Below are 24,571 nucleotides of genomic sequence, written 5' to 3' on the forward strand. Positions count from 1 at the left end.
GATAATGTATGGATAACTGTTATAAGGATATTCAGCTGATAGCATAAACAACAAACATATCAAAGGGTGTAGGTATGTATTTATAGCTATACGGTCAATTAGAAGATGCCCACGATTAGGCTTTGGTTGGTTAAGTTTCAATAACAACAATTTGAGCTAAATTCTCAATTGTATAATTTAATCTATATGCATACATTCCTAGCCCTACGATTATAAAAAAATATATCTTGGGATCGGTCGTCATGCGATAATGCACAGACCGCTAGGTATGGACATATAATTACTTTACTCTAATCTAAGTCAGTACAGTCGTGTAAAGCAATGTAAAGCAACACTATATCATACGGTACAGTTCATAGTTCTTGCGTCAGTTAAATAAGATAAGACACAAAAAATAGATCTAGTGTTCATTAAGATGCTCAATTATACTTTTTTTGAAGGTTAGCTTTGAACAGATGAAGGGGTCCACATCAGAAAATATATTATTGTATGTCTTAGCTATACGAGTTAAAGTAGTGTTTTGAGTGTAGTTAACGCGATGATACGGGATGCGGAAAAGCTGCGTGTGGCGCGTGCGGGAGGAGGGTACCAGCAGCCCGAGCTGCGCCAGCAGCGCCGGGTCCCCGCGACCGCGCACGAGGTCGTAAAGCATGGACATATCTGCTAGTTTTCTGCGGTTATTTAGAGTGAGACTATGGTAGTGTTTGCAGCTATCTTCATAGTCTCGAAAGCCTCTTTTAAATTTATAATTTAAGAAGTTAATAAACTTTTTTTGTATTCGTTCTAATTGTTCAGATTGGTTAATATATTGTGGTGACCATATAGGGCTAGCGTATTCTAAAATACTTCTTACGTATGCATAATATACACATTTAATGGAAACCAAATCTTGGAAAGGTTGACAAGTGCGCATAACAAAACCTAGTGTCTTGTAAGCCTTGTTTGTTATGTAATCTATATGCTCACTAAAATTTAATTTTGAATCAAAGTGTACACCTAAATCTCTGACAATGTTAGTACGTTCTATAGGGTGTCCTTGTATTGAATAAGAGAAGTTTAAGGGTTTATTTTTCCTAGTGAAAGTAATTAATTGACATTTTTTTGAGTTAACGGTTATTCTATTATGTTCATAGTATTCATTAAGTCTATTTAAATCAGATTGTAGTTTATTAGCATCATTTATATTACTAATATCAATGAAATTTTTTGTATCGTCAGCATACATAAGAAAACGTGAGTCATGAAAACAAGTATATATGTCGTATAGATAGACATTGTATAACAGAGGCCCTAAGAGAGACCCTTGTGGTACACCCGAAGTAATCTTGATGAAGTCTGAACAGAACCCTCCAAGTGCTACTGCTTGAGATCTATTATTTAGATATGATTCTACCCATCTTAATAGATCTCCATGGATACCTAGGTGTTCAAGTTTCCGGATGAGGATGATGTGGTCCACACGATCGAAAGCCTTCTCGAAATCCGTGTAGACCACATCAACCTGTTTTTGCTTGTCCATAGCTCCATGCAAAAAACTCAAGAAAACTGAGAGGTTTGAAAGAGTGGAGCGTCCCCGTAAGAAGCCGTGCTGTTCAGCCGGTAAACTACTAGAAACAGTAAAATACAGTGTGTCGTAAACTAGTTTTTCGAATATTTTACTGAAGATATTTAACTTGGAAATTGGCCTGTATTGTTCGATTTTAATTTTAGAACCTTTTTTTGGTATGGGAGTAATAAATACTTTTTTCCATTTAGTAGGGAATACACGCTCACGAAGCGATTTATTGTATATTAAAGTTAGAGGTGGCACTAAGGCAGGGGCGCAATTGTGTATAAATATAGCTGGTATACCATCACAACCTGGTCCTTTGTGAATGTTAATATTGCTTAGGCATTTGTGTACGTCGTTTGTTGTTAAAGTTATAGAGCTAACATGAGATATTGAGCCTGACTGTGGTGGAGGTAACTCGATGTCTGGATAATGTTGAGATGGGGCAATGAAGACAGAGTTGAAAAAATCATTGAAAGCAGTACAGATTGCATTGCCATCAGTGCACTTAATATCTTGATATGTCATGTTTGATGGATAGCCGGATATTTTTTTACGAGATTTAACGAACGTCCAAAATTTTTTGGGGTCCTCTTTAATTTTAACCTCGACCAATCTTACGTAGTTATTAAAGCATTCGCGTTCAACTTTATGGTGACGAGCTCGCAGTAGGTTGAATTCATCGTAGTCAAGTTGGTTTTTAAAGCGTTTCCATCTCCTGTGTGCCTTGTTCTTGTCGCGAATTATATGAATTAATGCGTCAGTGTACCAGACCGGATAACTCTGTTTATTTTTAATTACTTTCATAGGGACAAATTTTTTTAAGCAGTTATGTATGTGGTTGTAAAAGATTTCAACGGCATCATCTATATTATTGAGATTAAGTTCAGTATCCCACTGTATGTCGTTAAGATGCTTTATTATTTTGCTATAGTCAGCTTGATGAAATTTGTATTTTGTAATTGTGTTTATTTTGAGAGGTTCAATAAATATATCATTAGCGTTGATGATCAAAGGTGGATGGTGATGATCTTCTGGTAGCATTGGCATATCACATTTAGTTATATCGATGGAAAGGTTAGAGAAAATTAGATCAAGTAAGTTGTGGCTTGTATTTTTGTAAGTATTATATTGTGTAAATCCAATGGCACTGAGATTATTAATTAGTTCAAAGCCAGATCTTTGCAGTTCTATCGATCCTTGTTTCATAAATATAGGCATGTTTTTATCCCAATTTATGAATGGTAAATTAAAATCACCAAATAACATAAAAGAATGACTAATGTTAGGTATAACAGCGGTTGTGACCGATTGCCAAAAGTTGTTCAGGTCATTGACTTGAAGATTAGATTTCTTGTTCCCTGGTATATAAGTACATACCAAGTGCAAGTCTGTACCTGAACGTAAACTCTGTGCAGGTATAGTGACCCAGACTAGTTCTGTCTGTTCGCTTGACCATTCATCACGGTGGTATGCGGATAGCTCTTTTTTAACACAAATCATAACACCGCCACCTGTACTCTTACCTGTAAGGATGTGATTTCGGTCGCAGCGGAACACTTCATAGCGCTGGTCGCAAAACTCTGAGTTGTGAATACCATCACATAGCCAGGTTTCTGTAATGATTATGACGTCATAGTTATTTGCAAGGATACTCAGATACAGATCATAACATTTCGTTCGTATCCCACGAACATTTTGATAGTACATTAAAAGATTACCAGTCATAATTAAAGTTCAAGATAAGCGGATCGCAGTAAGTTAGATAGAAGTGTAGGTATTTAATGTACCTTTTATTAATTTTTCATCGGCATCCGAGCCGAAAGCAGGGCAATGTACTCGACATACCGAACAACAACCGAACAAAAAGTACCTATAGGTATCCGTTCGAGCAATACCTACCCACCACCAGCGCCAGAGAACTCCACTATGTATTGTAACTGTAAGTAGGTCTTCGTACCTACAAGTATTCAGTAGGTAAGTAATTGTACGATAATGCATTACTTTTGAGTGTAAACTAACATACGTAAACTTTACAATATAGTTGTAATTACTGTTACTTATTGAATAACGGTAATGTATTCTAATCGTATTGCGGCGAAATAGTAACGAAAAAGGATAAAAAATACACACCTGTTTACCCCGTAAAGAAATACAGGCATTAGCATTAATGTTATTGAGGCTGTAATGAAGTTGAGTTATTAATATTCGTTCAGTGAGCTTAAACAATGGCGTACTTATAAATCCATTTATATTGAATGCCCATGTTAGACGCATATACGCGCATACTGACAAACGAAAAATTATAAACATTTCTATTAGAATTAGTATAATAAGAGGGGTGCAGGAATATGTATTATTAAGTGGTAGTATGATTCCATTTATTAATATCCAATAAATAAAAGGTATCTCAGTTTTTCTACATTTCGGATAGTTTAGGTACCTAATTAAGTAGATTTTATTTAAGTAATATTTAATTAATAAGTATGGCACTGGCCGTGACCAATCTAGGTAGATGATGAAATTATTATACATAATATAACAATATAATAAAGGTATTTATGATTTATTGGAGTGGCTAGGATGCAATGTGTTGATGGCGGTCTATTTATAGATTCTTTTGTGCGGAACAGCTGGTGCAATGTTGTATTAGTTTGGCGGCATTTTTTAAAAAAGTTATGTAATTTTGATGTGTTATTGTGGTACAATATGTTACTTCTAGGGCTAATATTATAAACTATAACCATCTGACAAGAACTGTCTAAAAATGTTATTATTACCTTAGCGGAATAACATTGAGAGTGATTATAATAATATATGTGTGGTTGTAAAATAATTATTTTAGAAACAATATTCTTACAGTGTGTAATTATTTTCAGAGTTTTTTTAAGTCCGACTCGGATTTTATATAAAAAGCAGGTGAGGTGTCATTCTTCCTGACGAAAATTTTACAATTACGAATCCAGACAAATTGGAATTGTTTGGCTTTGGTGATATCGCGGGTTTTTTTATACAGTATTTTATTGTCTACCGTCAAGTGTTCATTCACGAAGAGCCGTCGCGGTTCACCGGGCATGGAGATGTCCTGGGTAGTAATGCCTTTAGTTTTACGAAGACCTCCAAGTATGTTATCTTTTTGAGTACGGTTTTTCAGTTTGACGATGACTGCCTTTGGACGACCGGAGATATTATGACGGGGTTGAACTCGAGTAGCATGTAGTATGTCCTCAGGCCCCAGGGATACACCAGCGTGATTAGCTATTTGTATAGCTACGTGTGATAGGTTCTCATTTTTTATCTCCGGTAGCCCAGATATCTCGATATTGTCCAGTCGGTCACGTTGTTGTTGATTATTGAGCTCCATTTTATAAATGAAATTGACATGATATTGATGAATCTTTAGACTTTGGAATAGTGAATACTTGTGTTTTTTCTCTAACCTAGTAATACATAAGCTAGGGAGTACTAAGTATGTAGCATTAAAATAACTGTTGTGTTGTTCTTGTTCTTATGTGTTTTTACTTGTAATCTATTTGTTGTAGCTATAAGGAAAAATCAATAAAATATTTTGACTAATAAGGTTTCTTCAGTTTTAATTCACTTCTATTTATGATGTTAGCTTCAGTAATAGTTTACATTTATTTTGTCTAATGCTGATTGTGGGTTGTGTAGAGATGGTTTAGTAATGTTTGTCCCAATGGTAGAGCTTGCCGGGGGTAGGTACAACATTTGCTGCCTGCTTTGGCTCTCTGCAACAAAAAGAGTCAAATGTTTGATGTTAGAAGATTATTAGACATTAAAAATAAAGTTTTTTGCTTGTCAGTGGGTGTGCAATCACATGCTGCCTATCTACAAAAAAACCAACAATAGTTTCGCACTCAAATTTACAATAGTATTAAATACATCATGCACCTTATGTATGGATGGAATGTTATAGTCCTTGTATATTGTTAAATTGAATAAAATTTTGAATCTAAAATCTGGTGTGTCTCAAGACTGCTCTAGTCTAGAATTCTAGATGATGTTCTATGGTGGCTCAATGTTCATTTTACCCCTTGTCGGAGCTGGGTTCCAGCAGCAGCTTGGTGACGTCGGCGGGGGGAGCCACCTCTCTGCGGACATCCCGCGTGTAGTAGTAGTTGTGAGCGTGTCTGAAAAAAAGTAAGTACATGGTAATTTAGGTTATTGTTGTTTCATAAAATCGAAATAAACAATTAACTATATTTAATATCCATCTTCTTAAGTTAAATACACATTCACTTGTATTTTCGGATGATCACAGGATTTCAATTATGAGCAGAAAATATACTTGTGAGTGACTCCATCTGGAATCTGTGGCGGTGGCTGTGTCCTCTTTGATACCAAGGGCTCGAAACGCAAAGCATTGGTATGTTTTCTCTGAAATAAGAAATTTATGAGGTTATACTTTGTCTTCATATCGCCAATGTTTACTATTTTCATTGCTAGATTACATAATTTCGAAATGAGAAAATAACGTTAACTTACACCTAGCAGGAAATTTCTTAAGGCCTGCATAAGAGGCGAAATATCTCGAAGCGGTACTTTACTCATCTTGGATGATATTTATTGATTACGTTCGTGAAATAAATAATTTTAAAATACCAAACCGAGATTTCAATAATTTGGTTTACGATGGTTTACGATAAGTCAATGTCATTGTCAATTTGACAAGTGGAACAGCTGTTCAAGCTAGACGTTCCGTTTTTCTTTTCATATAATAAGAGCAACATTTATAAAAAGCTGTAAAATATATGCAAATTTGTAAAGTAAGTTCATAATTTGAGCTGTTATAAATTAAATACTTTGATAAAATTATATTAATCACTTTATTACCTACAAAGCTCAATCATCACACTATAAACTTTTCGTAACTCTACCGTCCTTGCCTGATACAGAACGTAAACCATAGAAAATTCTTGAATTTTCTACTCAATCTTGGAAGAAGGATAACATTTGCTTTCTAGTTTGCTTATGGTCTTTGCTTGATTTCCTGCTGCCTGTCAAATTTGTTTTTGTTTTGTGATTGTGCGCTCTAAAAAGCTGCAAATTGTGTGAAAATATTCGTGAAAGCTGTGAGTTTTCCACTGTGCGTACGATTTTCATATAATAGTGCGGATTACCGTGATTTCGCGCGACAATGGATACGGTTTACGGCTACAACCCGTATCAATACAACCATTCGGAAGATTTGGGCAACCAAATGTATGCCCACCAGGCGTTGTCGGGTCCGTTTAGCAGGGCGGAGGCGGGGCCGGCGGTGATGCCGGTGCCGTCGGGCGCGCCGTGGAACGTGCAGGGGCTGCCGTGGGGCGGCGCGGGGGCGGCGCCAGGGCTGGTCACGTTCACCGGACAGGCCCCCGCGGCCCCGCTCCCCGTCCAGTGCCAGGCGCTCACCCCCGTCGTACACACCAAGAGGAAGTCCTTGGACATCGAACCTGTCATGTAAGTACACTCACTCTTCTACATGATTATTGAGAATAGAGAAATGCCCATTTTAGGTTATTTGCTATTTAGCATAATCATGTGTTCTAATTCCAATGTTATTACATTGCTAACAATGTATTGTTTATTTCAGACCGCCAAAACAACTCATTACGGAAGAGAAAATGGCTGCACACCTGAATGGCCTTCACATTTCATCTGACTTTGTGTCTCACTCGACGGGAGATGAACTGATGGATGTCGGCATGGATGGAGGCCTTGCAGCAGTCAGCGAGAAGTTGAAGGGACACAAAATTGTACTCGCTGAAGAAATCAAGAGAATAAGAAGTGAACCTTTGCTACCTGCAGCTCTTATAGAAAGGTTTGTTTTTCATAATAATCATTGATCTTGGTCAATTAAAATTGCTATCTGACTGGCAATGGGCTTTTAACACAGATAAACTCAAAAGGTATTTTGTAGGTATACTGCACTTAAAAAGAGGAGCCAGCTTTGTATTTGATAAAGTATAAACAACCTATGAGAAAGTAATAAATATTTTCTTACTCTTATCATTCTTACTTTTATATTTTCAGGCTAGAGAAGCCATGCATGTCACTTGTGGTGTGGAAACCAAAAGAAAGCCTTCTAGACCAGCCACTGCCTGAAGAAGATGAGGATTCCGAGTCATCTGACAGCAGCTCCCACCGGCATGGCAAGAGAAACGGTGTACTAGTGCCAGACTTGGGTATGGATGTAGAAACATAAGCATGATGTATGATTTGTTAAGATGTAAGACTGTTTTTTAGTTCTTAAATTGAAGTTGTAAAGCTAGATCTGTGCTTGAAGAGTTCTGTTGAATCCTAGTTGTTATTATTGGGAAGACAGTTATGTAAACAAATTATTCGAAAACATTTGCTAAAAATCCTTATTCCAAATAAGACTGTTAAGTATGTAAAAAAAACATTGCTTACAAATTGGTTTACATTTATTTAAATGAACAAAAAAACAACAGATTGCTCCTGAAGCATAGACCTAGCTATCAATGTTGTTGCAGCATGTAAAATTCTGTATGTCTAATAATCTAATCCAATAGTGTTTATGTATGATGCCTGTGTTCCCAAACATGTTCTACTGTTAAACTTATGCTAAACTTGCTATTTTTCCCACTATTTGCTTGCGATATGTTTTTTCCTAGTCATAACTGCTGAGTTGAGCACCTCATGGAGGAAACCCTGGTAACCAAAACAGATACGAAATGTAAAACGAGAAACTGTTCTACATACAATAGAAGGGTTTTTGAACTCAACTTTTTATTGGTGCTAAATGTGTAATTGCGTGCATCGTGGCTTGTGATTTAAATGTCGCGACATCGACAGGATGAGTATGATGAAAATTTCACCTTATGCCATAGCATTTTCATCGTTTATAGTCTACAACAGTGTACCTATCACAAACTTATTTTGACAACCATTTTCGGATACAAATTGAATTTGACAATTGTTACTTAGTTTTGACTTCGCGGCAGGGCTCCAGGCATAAGCCGCGATGCACGGAGAACCTTGAATTGTAAAATGGCGTGTAATTTCGCTGTAGGGAACATACTGGCGTTGTTTCTTATGGTTTTTAATTTGCTACCTGGCAATTGGCCTGTTCTCTGCCGTTCTAGTTTAGCCTTGCTGAACTAACATTAAAAAGATAAAAAGATTTCTTCTCAAATAAAAAAATAATTAAGACGACGAATCGTCAGTTATTTTCATATTCTTTAAAGTTCTAAATTTTATAAAATAGTCTGGAATAGTATTGTAAAGTTTAAATACTGTGAATATAATTATGTTTAGGATATTAGTGTTTAATATTTGTATTTTTCCGCACAACAATGATCAAAAATAGTAAAAAATATTGTATATTCCTTAGAATATACTTTTAGCAAACACCACACCTCCAAACATCCTGTGTATTTTTTTTATAATTTTAATGATTATGTTTGTTGGTCCGTAACAGTAACTGAGGTGCGGGATTATCAAAGTAATAATATTAAATATGTATGTGTACCGATAAAGTATGTTAGGGATTTGGATAAAAGTGCTTGTAAAAATTAAGTATGTTTGGACTTTGTAAGTAACGAAAAAAAGGAAATTCATTGAATAAAATAAACAATTTAATATTTTATGTGTCTTTAACTTATTCTTAATAATTAAATCATCTAAATCTATATAAATCACAAAATCTTGCGTTTCTTAAATATGTTCCTTATTATAATTATTACTTCTTCAATTAATACTAGTAACCTAATAAGATAAGGCACTCTTATAACAGTTATATAACTGACACGAATACATAAACTATTTTACTGGGTACGTAAGGATTTTAAGGCTCATAACAATTTACACATATTAATATCTAGCGTCATAGCCATCAGTCTATTTTGCCGTTTAATTATTTTGAAGGTACTTTAAAATACTGAAATAGGCTTAGTGTTAAGTATCTATTTATTTAGTATTTACACTTAAGTTACTTCATGCGTTTGTTATAAAATGTAAATGGATTTTATCCTTAATAGACTGCCTGCAGCCAAGTTCATATTAACAAAAATAAAATAGAATTTCGGGTTAAAACGCTAATTAAAAATTTTACCTTGTCCACATTCTAGCTCAGTTATACCTACAGAATATTTCATTAAATTTACAACACTACTTTGCATTAAAATCAAAATTTTGTAAACAATGTTTTATGTACCTGCGTAGTAGAAATTATCTTTCATCAACAGTCGCATTTTGAACCTACCATATTAATTATACACTTCGATTCAAGACGGGTTTACATAAATTCACTGACAAAAACATGCTTAATTCTAAACTTAAGAATGTATTATCTATCTCTTGTTGAATCTACGAGCCTATGTAATGTAGTATAATAGTAGTACCTACCTAGTACAGACTACGATGGCCTATAACAGTTAAACACTGTCACGGTTAGGTACTAATTCTTCATGATCATCAGGTACCTACTTACTCATTTTATTTTGATGTACCTCTCCGAGATTGATTAGTGAGATCAGCATTTTAGCCGCTATCAATACAAGCACCACAGCAGCACCAAAATATGCTCACAACTTATAACCACACTCCAACACTATCCATTAATTTCGCTAGACCTCGACGTAAAAGTGTTTGTCTTTTGTCTTCCGTCTCTTTCACTCTTCAGCACATGATCTCTATCACCTGACCCCGATGCATAAAAAAAAACTGTTCATCTTCCATCTCATTCCCTCTTCAGCACATGTTGACCTTCACGGTGGCAGTATCCAGGTCCCGCTTCATGTTCTCCAGCTGCGCCATGTCCTGCACCGAGGTCTCGCACTTCTGCACCACCAGCGAGTGGTAGAAGTGGATGGCGAACGCCACGAACACCACCAGTACTGGAATTAAACGTGGTGTTAGGTTTAGACGTCAGATTAGATTTGGCTAGCGTAGGGTTTACAGTAAAACTATAAAGTCCTGAAAGCGGAAGTGGATCCTAACTAATTGTTGAAGACCGTATGTAATAGATTTATTTAAGGACAAATCCGTTAAAATCCTATCCTAACTAATCCTAACTAATATTATAAATGCGAAAGTAACTGTGTCTGTCTGTCTGTCTGTCTGTTACTCTTTCACGCCAAAACTACTGAACGGATTTGAATGAAATTTGGTATACATACGGTGTAGACCCTGGGAAAGAACATAGGCTACTTTTTATCCCGGAATTCCCACAGGAAAACTTTTTAAGGCGAAGCGAAGCGCGCGGGAACAGCTAGTTCATTATAAATCGGTATTTTATTTTAAAAATGTAAGTTTTGAATTTTTGAAATAACTGAAAATTATAAAAAGTCTTTGCAAAATCGCACTCATTATTGTCAGGACTTTTTAGTTGCACCATACAAGAGTTAACTTGAGAGTCCAGTGGCCAGTGCGCTGGTTGCAGTACCGGATTCGACCCGTCCGAAGCAGATATTTGTTAACAACAGTTAACAACCATATTATAATATAATGGCTATGATGCATAGAGGCTGTTGCAAAAGAGGTTTATGTATATACTAAGCTGAAACTACTATGCATTGAGTAAGCAACTAATATAATACCTACACAGGTAAGTACATAAAGCAATTATTTTCGGATAACGTGTGATGGTACAAAATTACGTAGGTACTATTTGTAATGATATTGACAAGTCTGCCTACATTTCCGTGATAATGAGGTCACATTTTCAAAGGCACGTTTTGTGGCGATACGCCCGCCAAATACATGAATCACACATGCATTGTATGACCATTAACCACTAGGTGAGGAAACCATAATTTTTTAACTATTAAGTGGTAAACCTTGGCTAGTGTACCTACTAACTTAACACGTTTACATACAGGTATAGGTAGGTACGTAGAGGTGTAAATTCTATGTAGGGCATATTATGAGCTGACCAGTGACCACAGAGGTGAGGGAACTTAGAATACATACATACAGCATATTGGTCATTACAATAGTAGAACGCGTGTACCGCTAGGTGGCAACTTTCCCGCGCTATAAAAACTCGCTAACTAACTATTCGTATGGTGTAAAGCTTTAGTTTTTACTACCCACACGCTAATAAAAAGATGTAGGTACCTGGTATGACGATGACGGTGGCGGCGGTGGCGGCGGCGAACGAGTAGTCCCAGAACTTGACCCAGCACAGGATGGCGATCTCCACCAGAAACAGGAACAAACCTGGTGAAGAAAGGAAGACTTTAGCGGAATATTTCATTGGGATAAGCATTTATAACATACTTAATAATTGAGGTTCTGTAATGGTATAGTGACGCCTCTGCCTTCCGATTTTCGCTCTTTCGACAGTATTTCGACACACGACATCATAATATACCTACTTATAAGTTATAAATATTATCGTGTTTCACATATACCTACCTACAATATTTCACTAACAATAAGAAATGCAGTATTTCATGGCAAAAAAAGAAGTCGCTGCTGTAGTTTATGAAACGTAGGTAGGTACTTTGGTATGTTTTGCAATCAAATTCCTATAGTCAAATAGGAACAATAAAACGCGGATTCTACGAAGAATCGTTTGAGCTAAACCATATAAAATTAAACCACTCACCAAGCACCGTACTAAACGCCCACGCCAACTCAATAAACCCTCGCATGCGCTCATGCGGGGAATCCCTCAGCGCGCTGGTCGGGCCTCCGGGCGTCTCCATCTTGCTAACAGCATCAATGTTCGGCAGCAGGTACGTGGATATCATCAGGGCGAAGATGTGGACGGCGACCAGGACTGTCGTACAGACTGCGAACATCACGAAAAGCCATTCCGGTACGTTTGTGGGCTCGTTGATCTGCAGTTCCACCATGGCTACCATGGCGAAGCCTGGAAGGAAGGGTTGGTTGTTGAGCAATTAGGTCATCCAAAAGTTCATTTATACATGTATCTGGAGTGCACGAAAGAAGCCTGCACAAGTGACGTATATCACCAGTTTCTAATATTGTAGTTATAGTGTACATGAATAGGCTTTTGGCGCACCCTACCGTGGTCACCCGTGGTGACAAACCCTTGTGACACGATAAGAAGATCTAGGCCCTAGGCATATGTATCTTACATAACTGTATCTTTAGAATCAGCCTCTATTCCTGGTTGCCCTCATTGTGTACCCAATAATATTTCAGCTACAGAACCAAGTGTCCTTACCAGAGAGTAGTTCAGAAGTAGTAGCTGTGGCCTTCAGCTTGGCTCTGGACATGTGGAGTCGCCGCCATGACAGTCCGTCGGGCGACCCGTCGGCCGACTCGTCGGGCACGCCGGGCGCCCAGCCTGACCCGGTCGCGACTGCCGTCGTCTCGCTCGCACTCTGTAGATAGAGGAAGATGGGGGTGTCAGGTCAGTGTTTCAGGTTATGATGTTGAAGAGGTTGAAGAGCTGTGGTGGTAGGTGGTGGTAGTTGGCACCACGAGTGCACATTAGCAATCAACAATAATTTAGCAGTACAAAACTGATATCATTTCCATAGATCAGACAGATGTTTGATCATGTATGCCACTTGTGTATGCAGTCTGCTTGACTGGTTGTGGTGAACGCAATATCCGTGCATGAGTATGATGTTTATGTACTTATGTATTATAAGTTGGCAAAGTCACGAAAAACAGCGGAACATGTAAGTACAGTAATTTTTTGGCTCCTTTCTTTTCAAGGCAACGCGTTGAACTCTTTTGTATGGAATAAGTTTGTAGCTATAATTAACACTCGAAATCAAGATTAACATAGGAGTATTCAGCTCAAGGTGACCTCTTTCGAACCTATTTTTTCCCAACAAGCCAACCAAACAACAAAACAAGACTCACCTTAATAGACTGGTTGCATTGAAACGGGCTCTGCAGGTACCCGGGGCTGAGCAGCACCGCCGTGGAGGGGTTCTTGCCAACCATGCCGTTGGGAGTCACCGCGCCGGCAGGGTACAGGTACTCCAGGCTTTGAGGAGGCGTCACGGAGATCGTGGGGCTTTCTGTCGTCACTTTGAATCTGGAACAAGGGTGGCGGATGGAGAAGTCACAGAATGAAAACACTACGTTATAGAAGAAAAGTAGGATTGGGGTGTTTGGTTGGTGGGTTGAGTTTTTGGGTTCGGTTGATGACGTTGAGACTGTTGGTGTTAGTTGGAGGGTAGATTTAAGTTTTGTTGACATTAGTTGGTATGTTTGAAAGAAATAAAGTTATCTGTGTGATTCTTGGGTACTGGTTTTGCATATGAGTCAGAATAATGTTGTGGCATGTTTTGATTATACTGACTATTGTTAACATAAGTACTTAAATGGTAAAATAACTGGAGTCAAATTGGAAACGTAAACTTGACTCACATAATGTAGGTACACCCATTAAATGAAGCTATTATTGTGAGGAAATCTATTTGGAATAGTACTTTTAATAAGCATAAATGTCTGTATAAGCAGAAGGCACCATTAAAATAAACTAGTACTCAAGTAGTAAGTACTTGAAAAAATAGTAAATACCGCATAACTAACATAACTAACTACCGAGGCACCAGTTAAGCTGCGTACAGACGGGCCCAACGAACGCCAAACGATGGATATTTATCATACATATACAGGGGCAGGCAGCAACGAAGGTCAACGAAACCCTTTCGTTGACGTTCGTTTGGCCGGTCTGTACCCAGCTTTATACAAATTCTCAGCCACACGCGTTTTATACGCATAATGTGGAACATCACTCACTTGCAAGAATACCCGCTGTCATAGCTCGGCGGCTTCGCAAAATTCGGATACGAGTCACTCAACCCAAGGCCCTTCACCCGGTCCTTGCGGGGCCGGTACGGTCCGTAGGCCCGGTCCGGTCCGTACAGGTGGTCCGACGTGTGGTACCGCTGCAGCGTGCGCGGCCGCGACTTGCCGCTAGGGGGCGTCTGCGTGCACTGGTCCACTCGGGGGGTCTCCTCCACGCTCGTCACGAAGCTAGCTTCCGATATCTGGAATAGGGGTTTGGGACTGGTTAATTAGGTTAAGTCCGTGCGATATATTTCTACGGGGTGTCGCAAATCCTAACTAATATTATAAATGCGAAAGTAACTGTGTCTGTCTGTCTGTCTGTTACTCTTTCACGCCAAAACTACTGAACGGATTTGAATGAAATTTGGTATAGGTACGGTGGCCTGCGCCTAAAAGTATACAGGCGGAGTTTTTAAAATAGCGATCTCAAGCTCACATGCTGCTCAAGCACATCCACATAAACACCACACACAACACGTCCCCGGATTTATAATAGATGTAGCTGGTCCCTTCATCATCAGGGATCGCTATTTTAAAATCTCCGCCTGTATACTTTTAGGCGCAGGCCACCGTTCATATGGTCTAGACCCTGAGAAAGAACATAGGCTACTTTTTATCCCGGAATTCCCACGAGAAAACTTTTTAAGGCGAAGCGAAGCTCGCGGGAACAGCTAGTATGGTATAAATAGGAAAGAAAGGGAAAGTTTGTTTTACTAAATTCCATATCGTTTGGCAATGAATTGCAGCTTAGAATTTTGGTAAGACAGGTTCTATTCACCGATGCTGCTCGTTCAGTCTTTCCTATAAATGTGCTTAGAAGTAAAGACCAACTAAACTAAAAACATAAATATTTACAAAGATTTACTACATAATGTAACTAAAGCTATAATTCTTTGCCTACCTAATCACTTAGTGAGTACCTACTTCGTATATAGGTATACATATAGTATTTACATACGTACACCTACGTTAAACAGTTCAACAATCATCACTAAATATAATGTCAAGTTCAGAGCATGTCGCATGCGCATGCGACGGTATAATTTGTCACATTACTCACGCGTCACACATCAACAATATCTACTTTATAATGAAAATATCTATTGTTGTGTAAAGTTTACGTTCACGACTATTAAATTTCCTACATGACGTGGCTTCCGTTTAAATTCTTAACTACTAAACGAAAAGAAGGGGTTTCTATGTATAAGTTGACGTGTGAAACTGAAAACATAACAATGACTGTTCTATGAGTTCTATCTGTGGAAGATGGAATTCAGTAAGCATTTGTTTATTTGCCGAGTTTTATTTTCTCCGTTTATAGTTATGGAGATGCAGGACGCGGAGATGACGTGGTCCGAGGTGAAGCTCGCTGCCGTCGACAGACAGAGATGGAGAACCGTTGTGTCTGCCCTTTGCCCCACGGGGGGGTCATAGGACGCCAAGAAGAAGATAGTTATAGAACATTGCCCTATGCTATCGTGAACTTTGTATAGGTACGTGTCAGAATTTATCTATTAGAGGCTGATGCAAGAGGAGAAGTTGGTATTTTAGTTTCAGAAATGCCTAAAACAATTAATCTAATGTCATAATTAAATTGCGTGCACGGGACTCAAATCATAATTTGAAAGTAGCATGCGAAAATCTGGTACATTTATCTTCAGCACATCAATACAGTATCATGTACATTATGTACTTCCTATATACACTCGCGAGCAACCAAATCGACTCAAGCCTTGACGGCGCAAACATACATTAATACAAGTAAAATTATGAATAGAAATAATAAAAATGATATGTCATTTAAAAGCTTAAGATGTCAGCTTTAATTTGATATCATTATTATTGAAATCCATTCATCATTTTTGAAATAAATGATGTCTGAACGCAATTGTAGGAAAAACGGGAATTTAGGAAAAAAGGGTATGGGTATCGTATTATACAAATTAAACAAAAAATGTTAAGATAAAAATTTATTTATTTAAATCAATACTTTGTATTGCCCCCTCTTGCCCTAATTACAGCCTGCAGCCTGTTTCTCATAGACCTTATCAACTTTTTGACAGTTTCCTGAGGAATGCCGTCCCACTCCTCTAATAAAGCTGTCTTCAGCTCGTCCACGCTTGCAGGGACTGGATTCCTGGCCCGAACTCTTCTTTTGAGCTCGTCCCATAAGTGTTCGATGGGATTCAGGTCAGGACTGAGCGCAGGCCAGTCCATCGTGCGCAATTCCTTCTCTCTCAGAAACTGCCGACTGACTCGTGCCGTGTGGCAGCGGGCATTGTCGTGCATTAGCACGAAGTCTTCACCGACAAATTCTGCATAGGGCACAACATGACCGAGTAGAATGTCGGTGATGTACCGATCAGCTGTTAACCCGCCTCCTCGGCCGCCTCCAGGCACGAAAACAAGTGCGGTTTTTCCCTCTAGAGAAATACCAGCCCACATCATGCAGGAACCGCCGCCATATGCTACTGTTTCAGCGAAACAACATTGGGCAAATCGTTCCCCCGGACGCCGGTAGACCCGGCCTCTCCTGTCACTGCCATGCAGACACACTCTGCACTCATCAGTAAACAGGACCGACCGCCATTGCGCAATGCTCCAATCGAGATGCTCTCGAGCAAACTGAAGACGCGCTTGTCGGTGGCCTGCAGTCAATTTGGGGCCTGATGCAGGTCTTTTTGGTGTCAAGTTGGCTTCCTTCAAGCGTCTTCTCACTGTCCACTCGCTGACAGCCACTTGTCGTACACGTCTCAGTTCTTGCTGCACATCAACGCCCGTAAGGTGTCGATTGCGCAGCGAGGTTGAGACAATGAAGCGGTCGTCTCTCTCTGAAGTGCAGCGGTGGCGGCCCGTTCTTGGTCTTCGATTGAAGGCACCAGTCTCTTGGAACCGTCTGTATACTCGGGATACAGCAGACTGGCTCAAGTGGAGCTGGGCAGCGACTGCTCGCTGACTTAACCCTTGTTGCAGCAAGGCAACAACTTGAGCAGCTTCTTCTGGTGTGGTATCCATGGGTTTGCGAAAACAAGGAATACAATGCAACGAGATGTGTACCGGTCAACTTGCAACAAGCGACTGATAAGGTACACCGGATGTGGAAAGGTTTTATAGCGGGATCAGGTAGCGCAAGGCGTGGATTCCTAATGAGGTAATTAACACTGACGGGCAATTAAAATGCGTCATTAAATCTGCGCTTAGTTTTTTTTTATGGTATTGATCTTAATTGAAAGCCTAATTCTTCAGCTTTCGAATGACATATCACTTTTATATTTACCATTTATCGTTTTAGGAAAATCAATGTATATGTGCGCCGTGAAGGCTTGAGTCGATTTGGTTGCTCGCGAGTGTAGTTAACTACTAGTTACCATGTGTACTAAGCTACTTAGTACCTACCTACTTATAGAACCTACACGCATACCTAACATGACTAATAATTATCAAACTAATTTTTCATTCACATCGCCTTCAAACTCGTGGGATAACAGTAGCCTATAGAATTCAAAGACTACATCATAGCTTGATAATGGTGAAATATTTTTTTAATTTAGTTTAGAAGATTCGGAGTCTCATCATTAGCTTATAGCAGTCCACTTCTGCACGTAGGCCTCTCCCAAAGCACGCCACTGGATGCGATCTTTAGCTTTCCGCATCCAATCTTAACTAGCCACCTTTCGCAAGTCGTCATCCCATCTAGCCGGAGGGCGTCCGCACTATGTTTGCCTAGTTGCGGCCTCCACTCCAGAACAAGTTTACCCTTCGGTCTTCAATTCTTCGACAGATGTGACCAGCCCACTGCCACTTAAGCTAACTAACTCGGTGCCTAATTAACACAAATTCCATAAAACCTCGATCTCTTGCTCGTGGACATGCCGCCTATAGAAGCTAAAGCAATCGCTGTTATCAAACACATTCTTTGTAACAAACAATTATGCCTCACGATACGCGCATGAAACTGCTAGTTACTGGATAAAAGTGTGCTGAATTGCTGATAGCTCAGTACCTAGGTACAGTCATACAATGTATAATCGCGGAAATCAAAGCTGTAGCTCGATTCGAAGTTGAATCTATAACTAAGTTCCTTCACTAAAATGACCACTTCTAATTAGGATATTTTGAATGCCAAAATTGTATTTTAGAAGTATCGCCCGAGATAACCGTTATCTTGGGATTATTTCGGGAATTATTTTCGTAACTACTTACATCCGGAATCGAACTCTGGCCTGATTCAAAGCAACATCCTGAAGGGCTAGCACAGGGCGCAATTAAGACGTGACCAAAGTTTTGCATCGCGCTAACTCACATCGTGCAGCCTCAAGAGCGAGCGCGACGGAGAACTTTTGTCACGTCTTAATTGCGCCCCGTGCTAGCCCTTCAGTGCGCAAATCGTCGTGAGAGCGTGTGCAGTTGTAGTGAACATTCGGGCGAGCTAACTAGCGATTCTTTCTTAGCTCTAAGGTAGGCCACCGACCGATTCACCGACAGTACGTAATAGTACTTGGTACAGTTCAATTATGGCCTATGTGTTTTTAATGGCTGTTTACAATTTGGGTCCGTGCAGGAAGGACAGTGGTCGGTGTTTACGGCAGTGATTAGCTCATTAGTAAACCGGAGGTTAGGAAGTGGGTCATTACAGCCGCACGTGGCTAGGACAGTTTGAGAACTATAACATTTTGTTGTTTGTTGTGGGTTTTAATTGAAAGGTACCAATTGTATTTTTTCTTATGTACCTACTGTATTTAACTCACTAACTCATGAATTGAAATATTTGTCACTTGAGTCCTTTGTTTTTATATTAATTTATAATGCCAATTTTGAGGAACAAAATAATTTGCTCCCTTGGCCTTGCTACGCGCTACGGCGTAGCACTCGTAGCGTATAAAAACAATTAAAAAACATTATTATAAACGGAAAGGTAATATTTTAAGGGTGAGGTACTTTTATCCAGTGGCGAGCTTTGAGGGAGGCCTACGTCCAGCACTGGACTGCTATAGACTGAACACAAAAAATTCGGGTAACGTAGGTATACTTAGTTTAAAAAAAACACTTAAAAATACTTTACAGTAAGAAAAAAAATATCCTCCCTTATACAACTATTAATTATTACCTACCTAAAAATTGAAAAATTAACTATCGTCGTAATAAATCATAAGAAAGTCGATTATAATTAATTAAGTAAGAACATAAATTGATTACGTTCACTTGGTAATATCCGTTTGAAATGCGGACCAACATTGTTTTTCAATCTTTAGTACCTAGACTACCCAGACTGTTAGATAAGGTTGAGATTGTTTCTCCAATCTCCATACCTAAAATTTGAGTTTTCTCTAAGGCCTTGTTTCACAATGTCTGGTTAGTGGCTACCTGTGAGATAAAATACATGCTGTTATACTGTCAAAAAATAATAACAGAGAGTGACAGCGTTTCAACAGAGCGCACCCTCAAGTTTTCGTCAATGCACTAATCAGACATTGTGAAACAGGGCCTAAGTAATGCGAATGTGACAGACCGAGTCATATTTTTTGAGCTATGATGTTGCATAGATTGTAAATAGGTAGGTACTTAACTATTTTTATACAAAGATAGTTAGTAGATTGCCGCAATTTAGAGACGATAAAAAGTTTAAGGAACGTATAATTTAGGACCATTTTGCAACACTATTTCCCACAATTTGAGTTGTCAAAAACACGTTAAGTTTTTAAGATTTAAAAGGATACCTACTACTTACTTATCACGCGAAACACTACATAAATATTTTTAACTATTATTTCATGAAGTACACATTAAACTGAGCTTCTGATAGAACATTGCGGATTCGGCTTGTATAATTACATTCAACCAATCGATTGGTCAAATTGCTAACATTCACTTAATTAATAATAACAATTATAGCTTTTTGACAGATACAATAGCACAGGTGCATCCTACTTTAATGGCGCGTATCCAAATTAACTGATGGATTGAGACGATAACATATTGGAGTGAATCAGTAGCAACCCCGATAATTAGTCAATGCATTACTTACTGCTGTTAATTAATCAATTTAATATTTCAGTTATGTACTTATGTGTATCATGATATTAAATTTACATTCCTTTCTTTCTTATCGTATAGGTGTCAAGAGTTATAAGTACTTATAGCTGTGATGGTGAAAGGATTGGCGTGGATATGATAGCATTAACCTCTCAAGTCTTGAAGGATTCCTATAATGTCCCTGCTGCAGTGGGTTGTTCATTTATAACGGACTGTGCATTTTCATTTTTACATTATGTAAAGCTGTGTGTGAAGTGCTTACCTATATTTATTCAGGTCAACTATATTTCACCTTAGGATCTAACAAACTTTACACATAATAATGTAGGTAGTACCTAAAGGGGCAATTGTTTATGTTATTCTTTTGATAAAATTGCTTTCAGATCTCTATTATAACTATGTAAATGTCCAAGTAGGTACTTACATTATAAATATATTTTTATTTTTGAATAACACTGGCAACCCTCTAGTACAACTATCTAAAAACGATTGAACACACGACGGTATAGTTATATTCCTTACAATACCTTGTTAATTGAATGAGCAATGCGGAAAACCAATTGAAGATCCATTTTCCCGTCAAAATCTGGGAAATTTAGACTTCATTGTTATACAATTAGACACCCACACCTAGTGACCTTTTATGTAAAGTTATGTATTTGTCGATATTTACTGATCGTCTGGCAGTTTACGAAGACAAAAAATTCTGACCTTCATACCGTGACACTTTAAAAATCTAGTACGGACAGTTGAAACCTACGTACCTACATACTATTACTATCGTGTTTAGGGGTGCTTTGCGGCGACCAGTAAGTTGAGATTCTTCATCTCATACTAACGTGTTGGCGACAATGGGTGATCTGAGGCGCGATCACAGGATTCGATTCTATTTTCGAAACTACACAAACATACGGAAAAAACAAATGTCACTTATGGAACTGACAAATTTGCCTTATATTTTGACAGTGACAGTTGACGATACTGTTCTTTTACCATATGTTTGTGTAGATTCGAAAATAGTTAACGAATCCTGTGATCGCTGCTCTTGTCTAGGGCTTGTCTCCGAGGTGAAAAGATGGCCAGTCAGATGATGGCGCCTCTGGCTGCTCAGGGTACGAAAGACGTTTACACAGAGTGTTGCAAAAACAGTAGGGTATAGTAAGCCGAAAGAGGTGACCGGGGGATCATTCTGAAAATCTTTTTACTATAAGTACCTATTAATGCTGATTAAATTATCATTCCGTTAAAGCAATTTTAACTTTAATAATTACTCAGTAAGTAGGTACAGTCAGCTCCATAAGTAGCTATACACTTTCGAACCTTGTCAATCTAACAAACCGCCTATCCATTCATTGAAGCATTGACGGTTCGCCCGTTTGACAAGGTACAGAAGTGTATAAAAACTTATGCAGCTGACCGTACTTTGGTAGTTCCCCCCTTACCTTTGCCTTTTGCATTCCGGATTTTTCTATCATCATTTCACTGAAACCTATATCACAGGTTACCAGAACGAATATCTTTTTAACTGCATAATTTCCACTGTATCTCAATGTTTACTTCACTGTCGTACTGAAACTTTTCTTATCTTTGTTTATTTGCGTTTGTATTTCTAGACGTGTTTTCCCGCGCGGTTGAAAATTGATCATTGCTACGGCACGAGTGAGTGCGGTCACCGTGTGTGGAAGACTGAAGTTGTTGTTGGAACGTAGGCACGTTTTATAAAATACTAGCTGTTCCCGCGAGCTTCGCTTCACCTTAAAAAATTTTCCCGGGGGAATTCCGGGATAAAAAGTAGCCTATGTTCTTTCTAGAGTAACAGACAGACAGACAGACGGACACAGTTACTTTCGCATTTATGATATTAGTTAGGATAGGATTAGGATAGTTAGGATTAGGATTGCGAGAAATAAACCACACGGCCATCCTAGATCCTAGCATCCCTCAGCAGCGTAGTGCGCAGTACGATATAAGATTACCTACTAAGAAGGGATGTAATTAGTACGGACTTCCTCAGGTCATTGACATGGGCAATAGGAAGTCGTAGCTCCGTAATGTAAGAGAATGGACGGGAGTTCGGGAGTGGCCAGCGTGGAACAGCTGATGCGCTTGGCGAAGAACAGAGAGGAGTATGCAGAGCTGACCGCCAACCTGCAGTAGCGGAGAGCTACTAGAAGAAGAAGATAAGCTAGTGATTATATTTTTTCCACATCTACCATATTACAACACGTAGGTACCCTGGTGTACAGTACAGTAATCGCTTTATTCACGGTTCCACTTTTGAACCTTCTTTCTAAAAGGAAGGAAAGGAAAGAAAAAAGAAGCTTCGCTTTGCCCTTAAATTACCGTGGGAATTTCAGGATAAAAATGATGCTTCTCCATTGTAAAAAAGTCACGTGACCATCAAAATTTCTATGGAGAACCAATATTTTTTCAAAACATGCAAAAGTCGTGGGGAAAAGTTATTCAAAGTGATCCCCTGAGTCACCCTATTTCGGCTTAGTATTATACATAACTCGGTATGAATAACGATCATCAGTTTAACACGTTCACGGACAATTGATGATTGGAAAATATTTTGATATGACACCTAAAAATCCCATACATTTTATCGTTCCGCCTTGAAACGTATTGCCGTATGTCAACATATTTTATTTACGTAATGTGACAGTTACGGCCATAGACGGTATCGTCTACAAGCGGTCCGCCACATCATGCATATCTAACAATGCGTATAGTGACATCTACGGCTACAGGCGGCAGCCGCCAGTTTTTTTCAAGGACCGTTTCATTTTCAAATAGGTTTGGACGTTTTTCAGATACAAAGTTCCACTTTTAGCATGCTATTTACAATAAATGAAGCTGATATAGTAAGATTAAACAAAGGGGTTCATCGACAAAAGCTAAAATTTTCTAGTTCCTCATTACAGTTATATCATGGCTTTTCTTTGTTCCATTTAAGTAATTATAGTATTTGAATCGAATAGGTAGGTATCCTATATGCAAAACAGTATAATATTTATCGATTTATTATTAATTTACCTCGTAATTTGCCACAAAAATTACCAGACTACCACCCGTACTACAGAACATTTCCGCGACGCGCGCGCTGTGACACTAAACTTCTGGAAGGTTATTTTTATTTGTAACGGTTACGGCGACAGGCGGTATGTCACTATAAAGTTCACTTATGTGTGTGCAAAAGAAACCCCGACAAGTTCTTTGTTATGACACCTAGAAACAAATGAATTAGCACAATACGACACTAAATCATGCATCTCCTGTTAAGAATACGGAAATGATACGGCTGTTGACGGTTCGTCCGTTTCAATCAATAGAAGTTGGACGGCCACAGGCGCGTAGTCATATTACAAGGATACTTAATTACGGCCCTCGACGGATTGTCCGTGAACGTGTTAAGTTTTTATATTGTTCCGAAGCTCGTAAACCACGATGCGGTCTGTGTACGATCACGTTCGTGCTTAGAATTAATTTTATTATTAATTTAGTATCTTGGTAAATCCAAAACGAAAAGTCCCGCACAGTTAGAAGGGGAAAATATCACATTAATGTCTGAAAAAACCACGAACGGGCGTGCCGCGTAGAGTTCGATCTAGGTAACTTGGCCAAACCTGTGGCCAAATTTTCTATTTTAGGTATGTAGGTACTTACTTACCAACAATTTTATGTAAGTACTTACTTAACTTGATTTTTTTATTGACTAAAAATAAAAATAAGAGTACAAAGGGTGGACTTAATGCTAAAAGTATTTTCTACCAGCCAAGCCACAGATACAGGACAGGAAATAACTTAGTTTAATGAGTAATTCGGTTGGTACCTAAGTATTTACAACTATGTTTTACCATATACTTACCAACTAAGATAAAATTCATATTGAAACTGACCATTAAACATTAAATGAAATATTTTATAATGCAACCGCTTACCTAAACAATAATTTACTTAATATACCTAGTAAGTACGTATAAGTACTATATATTTATACCTACATAAGTGTAATGTTTTATGAATAACCTTTTTAAGATTATGACAAAGTCTGGTTACGATAAGCTAAATAAATACAATAAAAGCATAAAATGGTACTTAGGTAAGTATGTTGTTTGTTACTCGCGTCGGAAATGTTTGCATAGCGTCGAATCGGCAGGAATCTGTGCCCACCTTGTGCCCACAGCCGATGGAAAGTCACAAATACAGGGTGTTGCAAAAAGGGTATACTAAGCC

The 24,571-nt window shown here is 38.5% G+C and overlaps 3 protein-coding genes across 5 annotated transcripts in view; 1 reads left to right on the plus strand and 2 right to left on the minus strand.

The window, feature by feature from the left end:
- Window positions 1-5,125: 5,125 nt before the first annotated feature.
- LOC105381113 (NADH dehydrogenase [ubiquinone] 1 alpha subcomplex subunit 7-like) lies at window positions 5,126-6,215 on the minus strand. Its single transcript, XM_011550763.3, has 4 exons — window positions 6,056-6,215; window positions 5,859-5,947; window positions 5,602-5,700; window positions 5,126-5,298 (listed from the first exon to the last, which is right to left on the minus strand). Exons 1-4 carry the CDS (start codon window positions 6,119-6,121, stop codon window positions 5,229-5,231), a joined length of 324 nt encoding a protein of 107 aa, XP_011549065.1. The 5' UTR covers window positions 6,122-6,215; the 3' UTR covers window positions 5,126-5,228.
- A 322-nt stretch (window positions 6,216-6,537) lies between these two features.
- Window positions 6,538-9,161, plus strand: LOC105381114. Its single transcript, XM_011550764.3, has 3 exons — window positions 6,538-7,012; window positions 7,146-7,373; window positions 7,586-9,161. The coding sequence occupies exons 1-3, from the start codon at window positions 6,708-6,710 to the stop codon at window positions 7,755-7,757; spliced, it is 705 nt and encodes a 234-aa protein (XP_011549066.3). The 5' UTR covers window positions 6,538-6,707; the 3' UTR covers window positions 7,758-9,161.
- Window positions 9,129-24,571, minus strand: part of LOC105381117 (calcium release-activated calcium channel protein 1) — a 38,569-nt gene continuing 23,126 nt past the window's right edge. For 2 of the 3 annotated variants that reach the window (XM_038118478.2, XM_011550766.3), the window contains 6 exons: window positions 14,249-14,499; window positions 13,361-13,538; window positions 12,711-12,870; window positions 12,126-12,392; window positions 11,633-11,734; window positions 9,129-10,410 (listed from right to left, as the gene is read on the minus strand). In XM_038118478.2, coding sequence (XP_037974406.2) covers window positions 10,265-10,410; window positions 11,633-11,734; window positions 12,126-12,392; window positions 12,711-12,870; window positions 13,361-13,538; window positions 14,249-14,499 — 1,104 coding nt within the window. In that variant the 3' untranslated portion in view covers window positions 9,129-10,264. Of the gene's footprint in view, window positions 10,411-11,632; window positions 11,735-12,125; window positions 12,393-12,710; window positions 12,871-13,360; window positions 13,539-14,248; window positions 14,500-21,774; window positions 22,034-24,571 lie in introns of those variants that run through there. The other variant, XM_011550767.3, reaches the window with a different exon arrangement.

The sequence above is a fragment of the Plutella xylostella genome, chromosome 16, assembly GCF_932276165.1.
Source record: "Plutella xylostella chromosome 16, ilPluXylo3.1, whole genome shotgun sequence".
Classification (NCBI taxonomy): domain Eukaryota; kingdom Metazoa; phylum Arthropoda; class Insecta; order Lepidoptera; family Plutellidae; genus Plutella; species Plutella xylostella.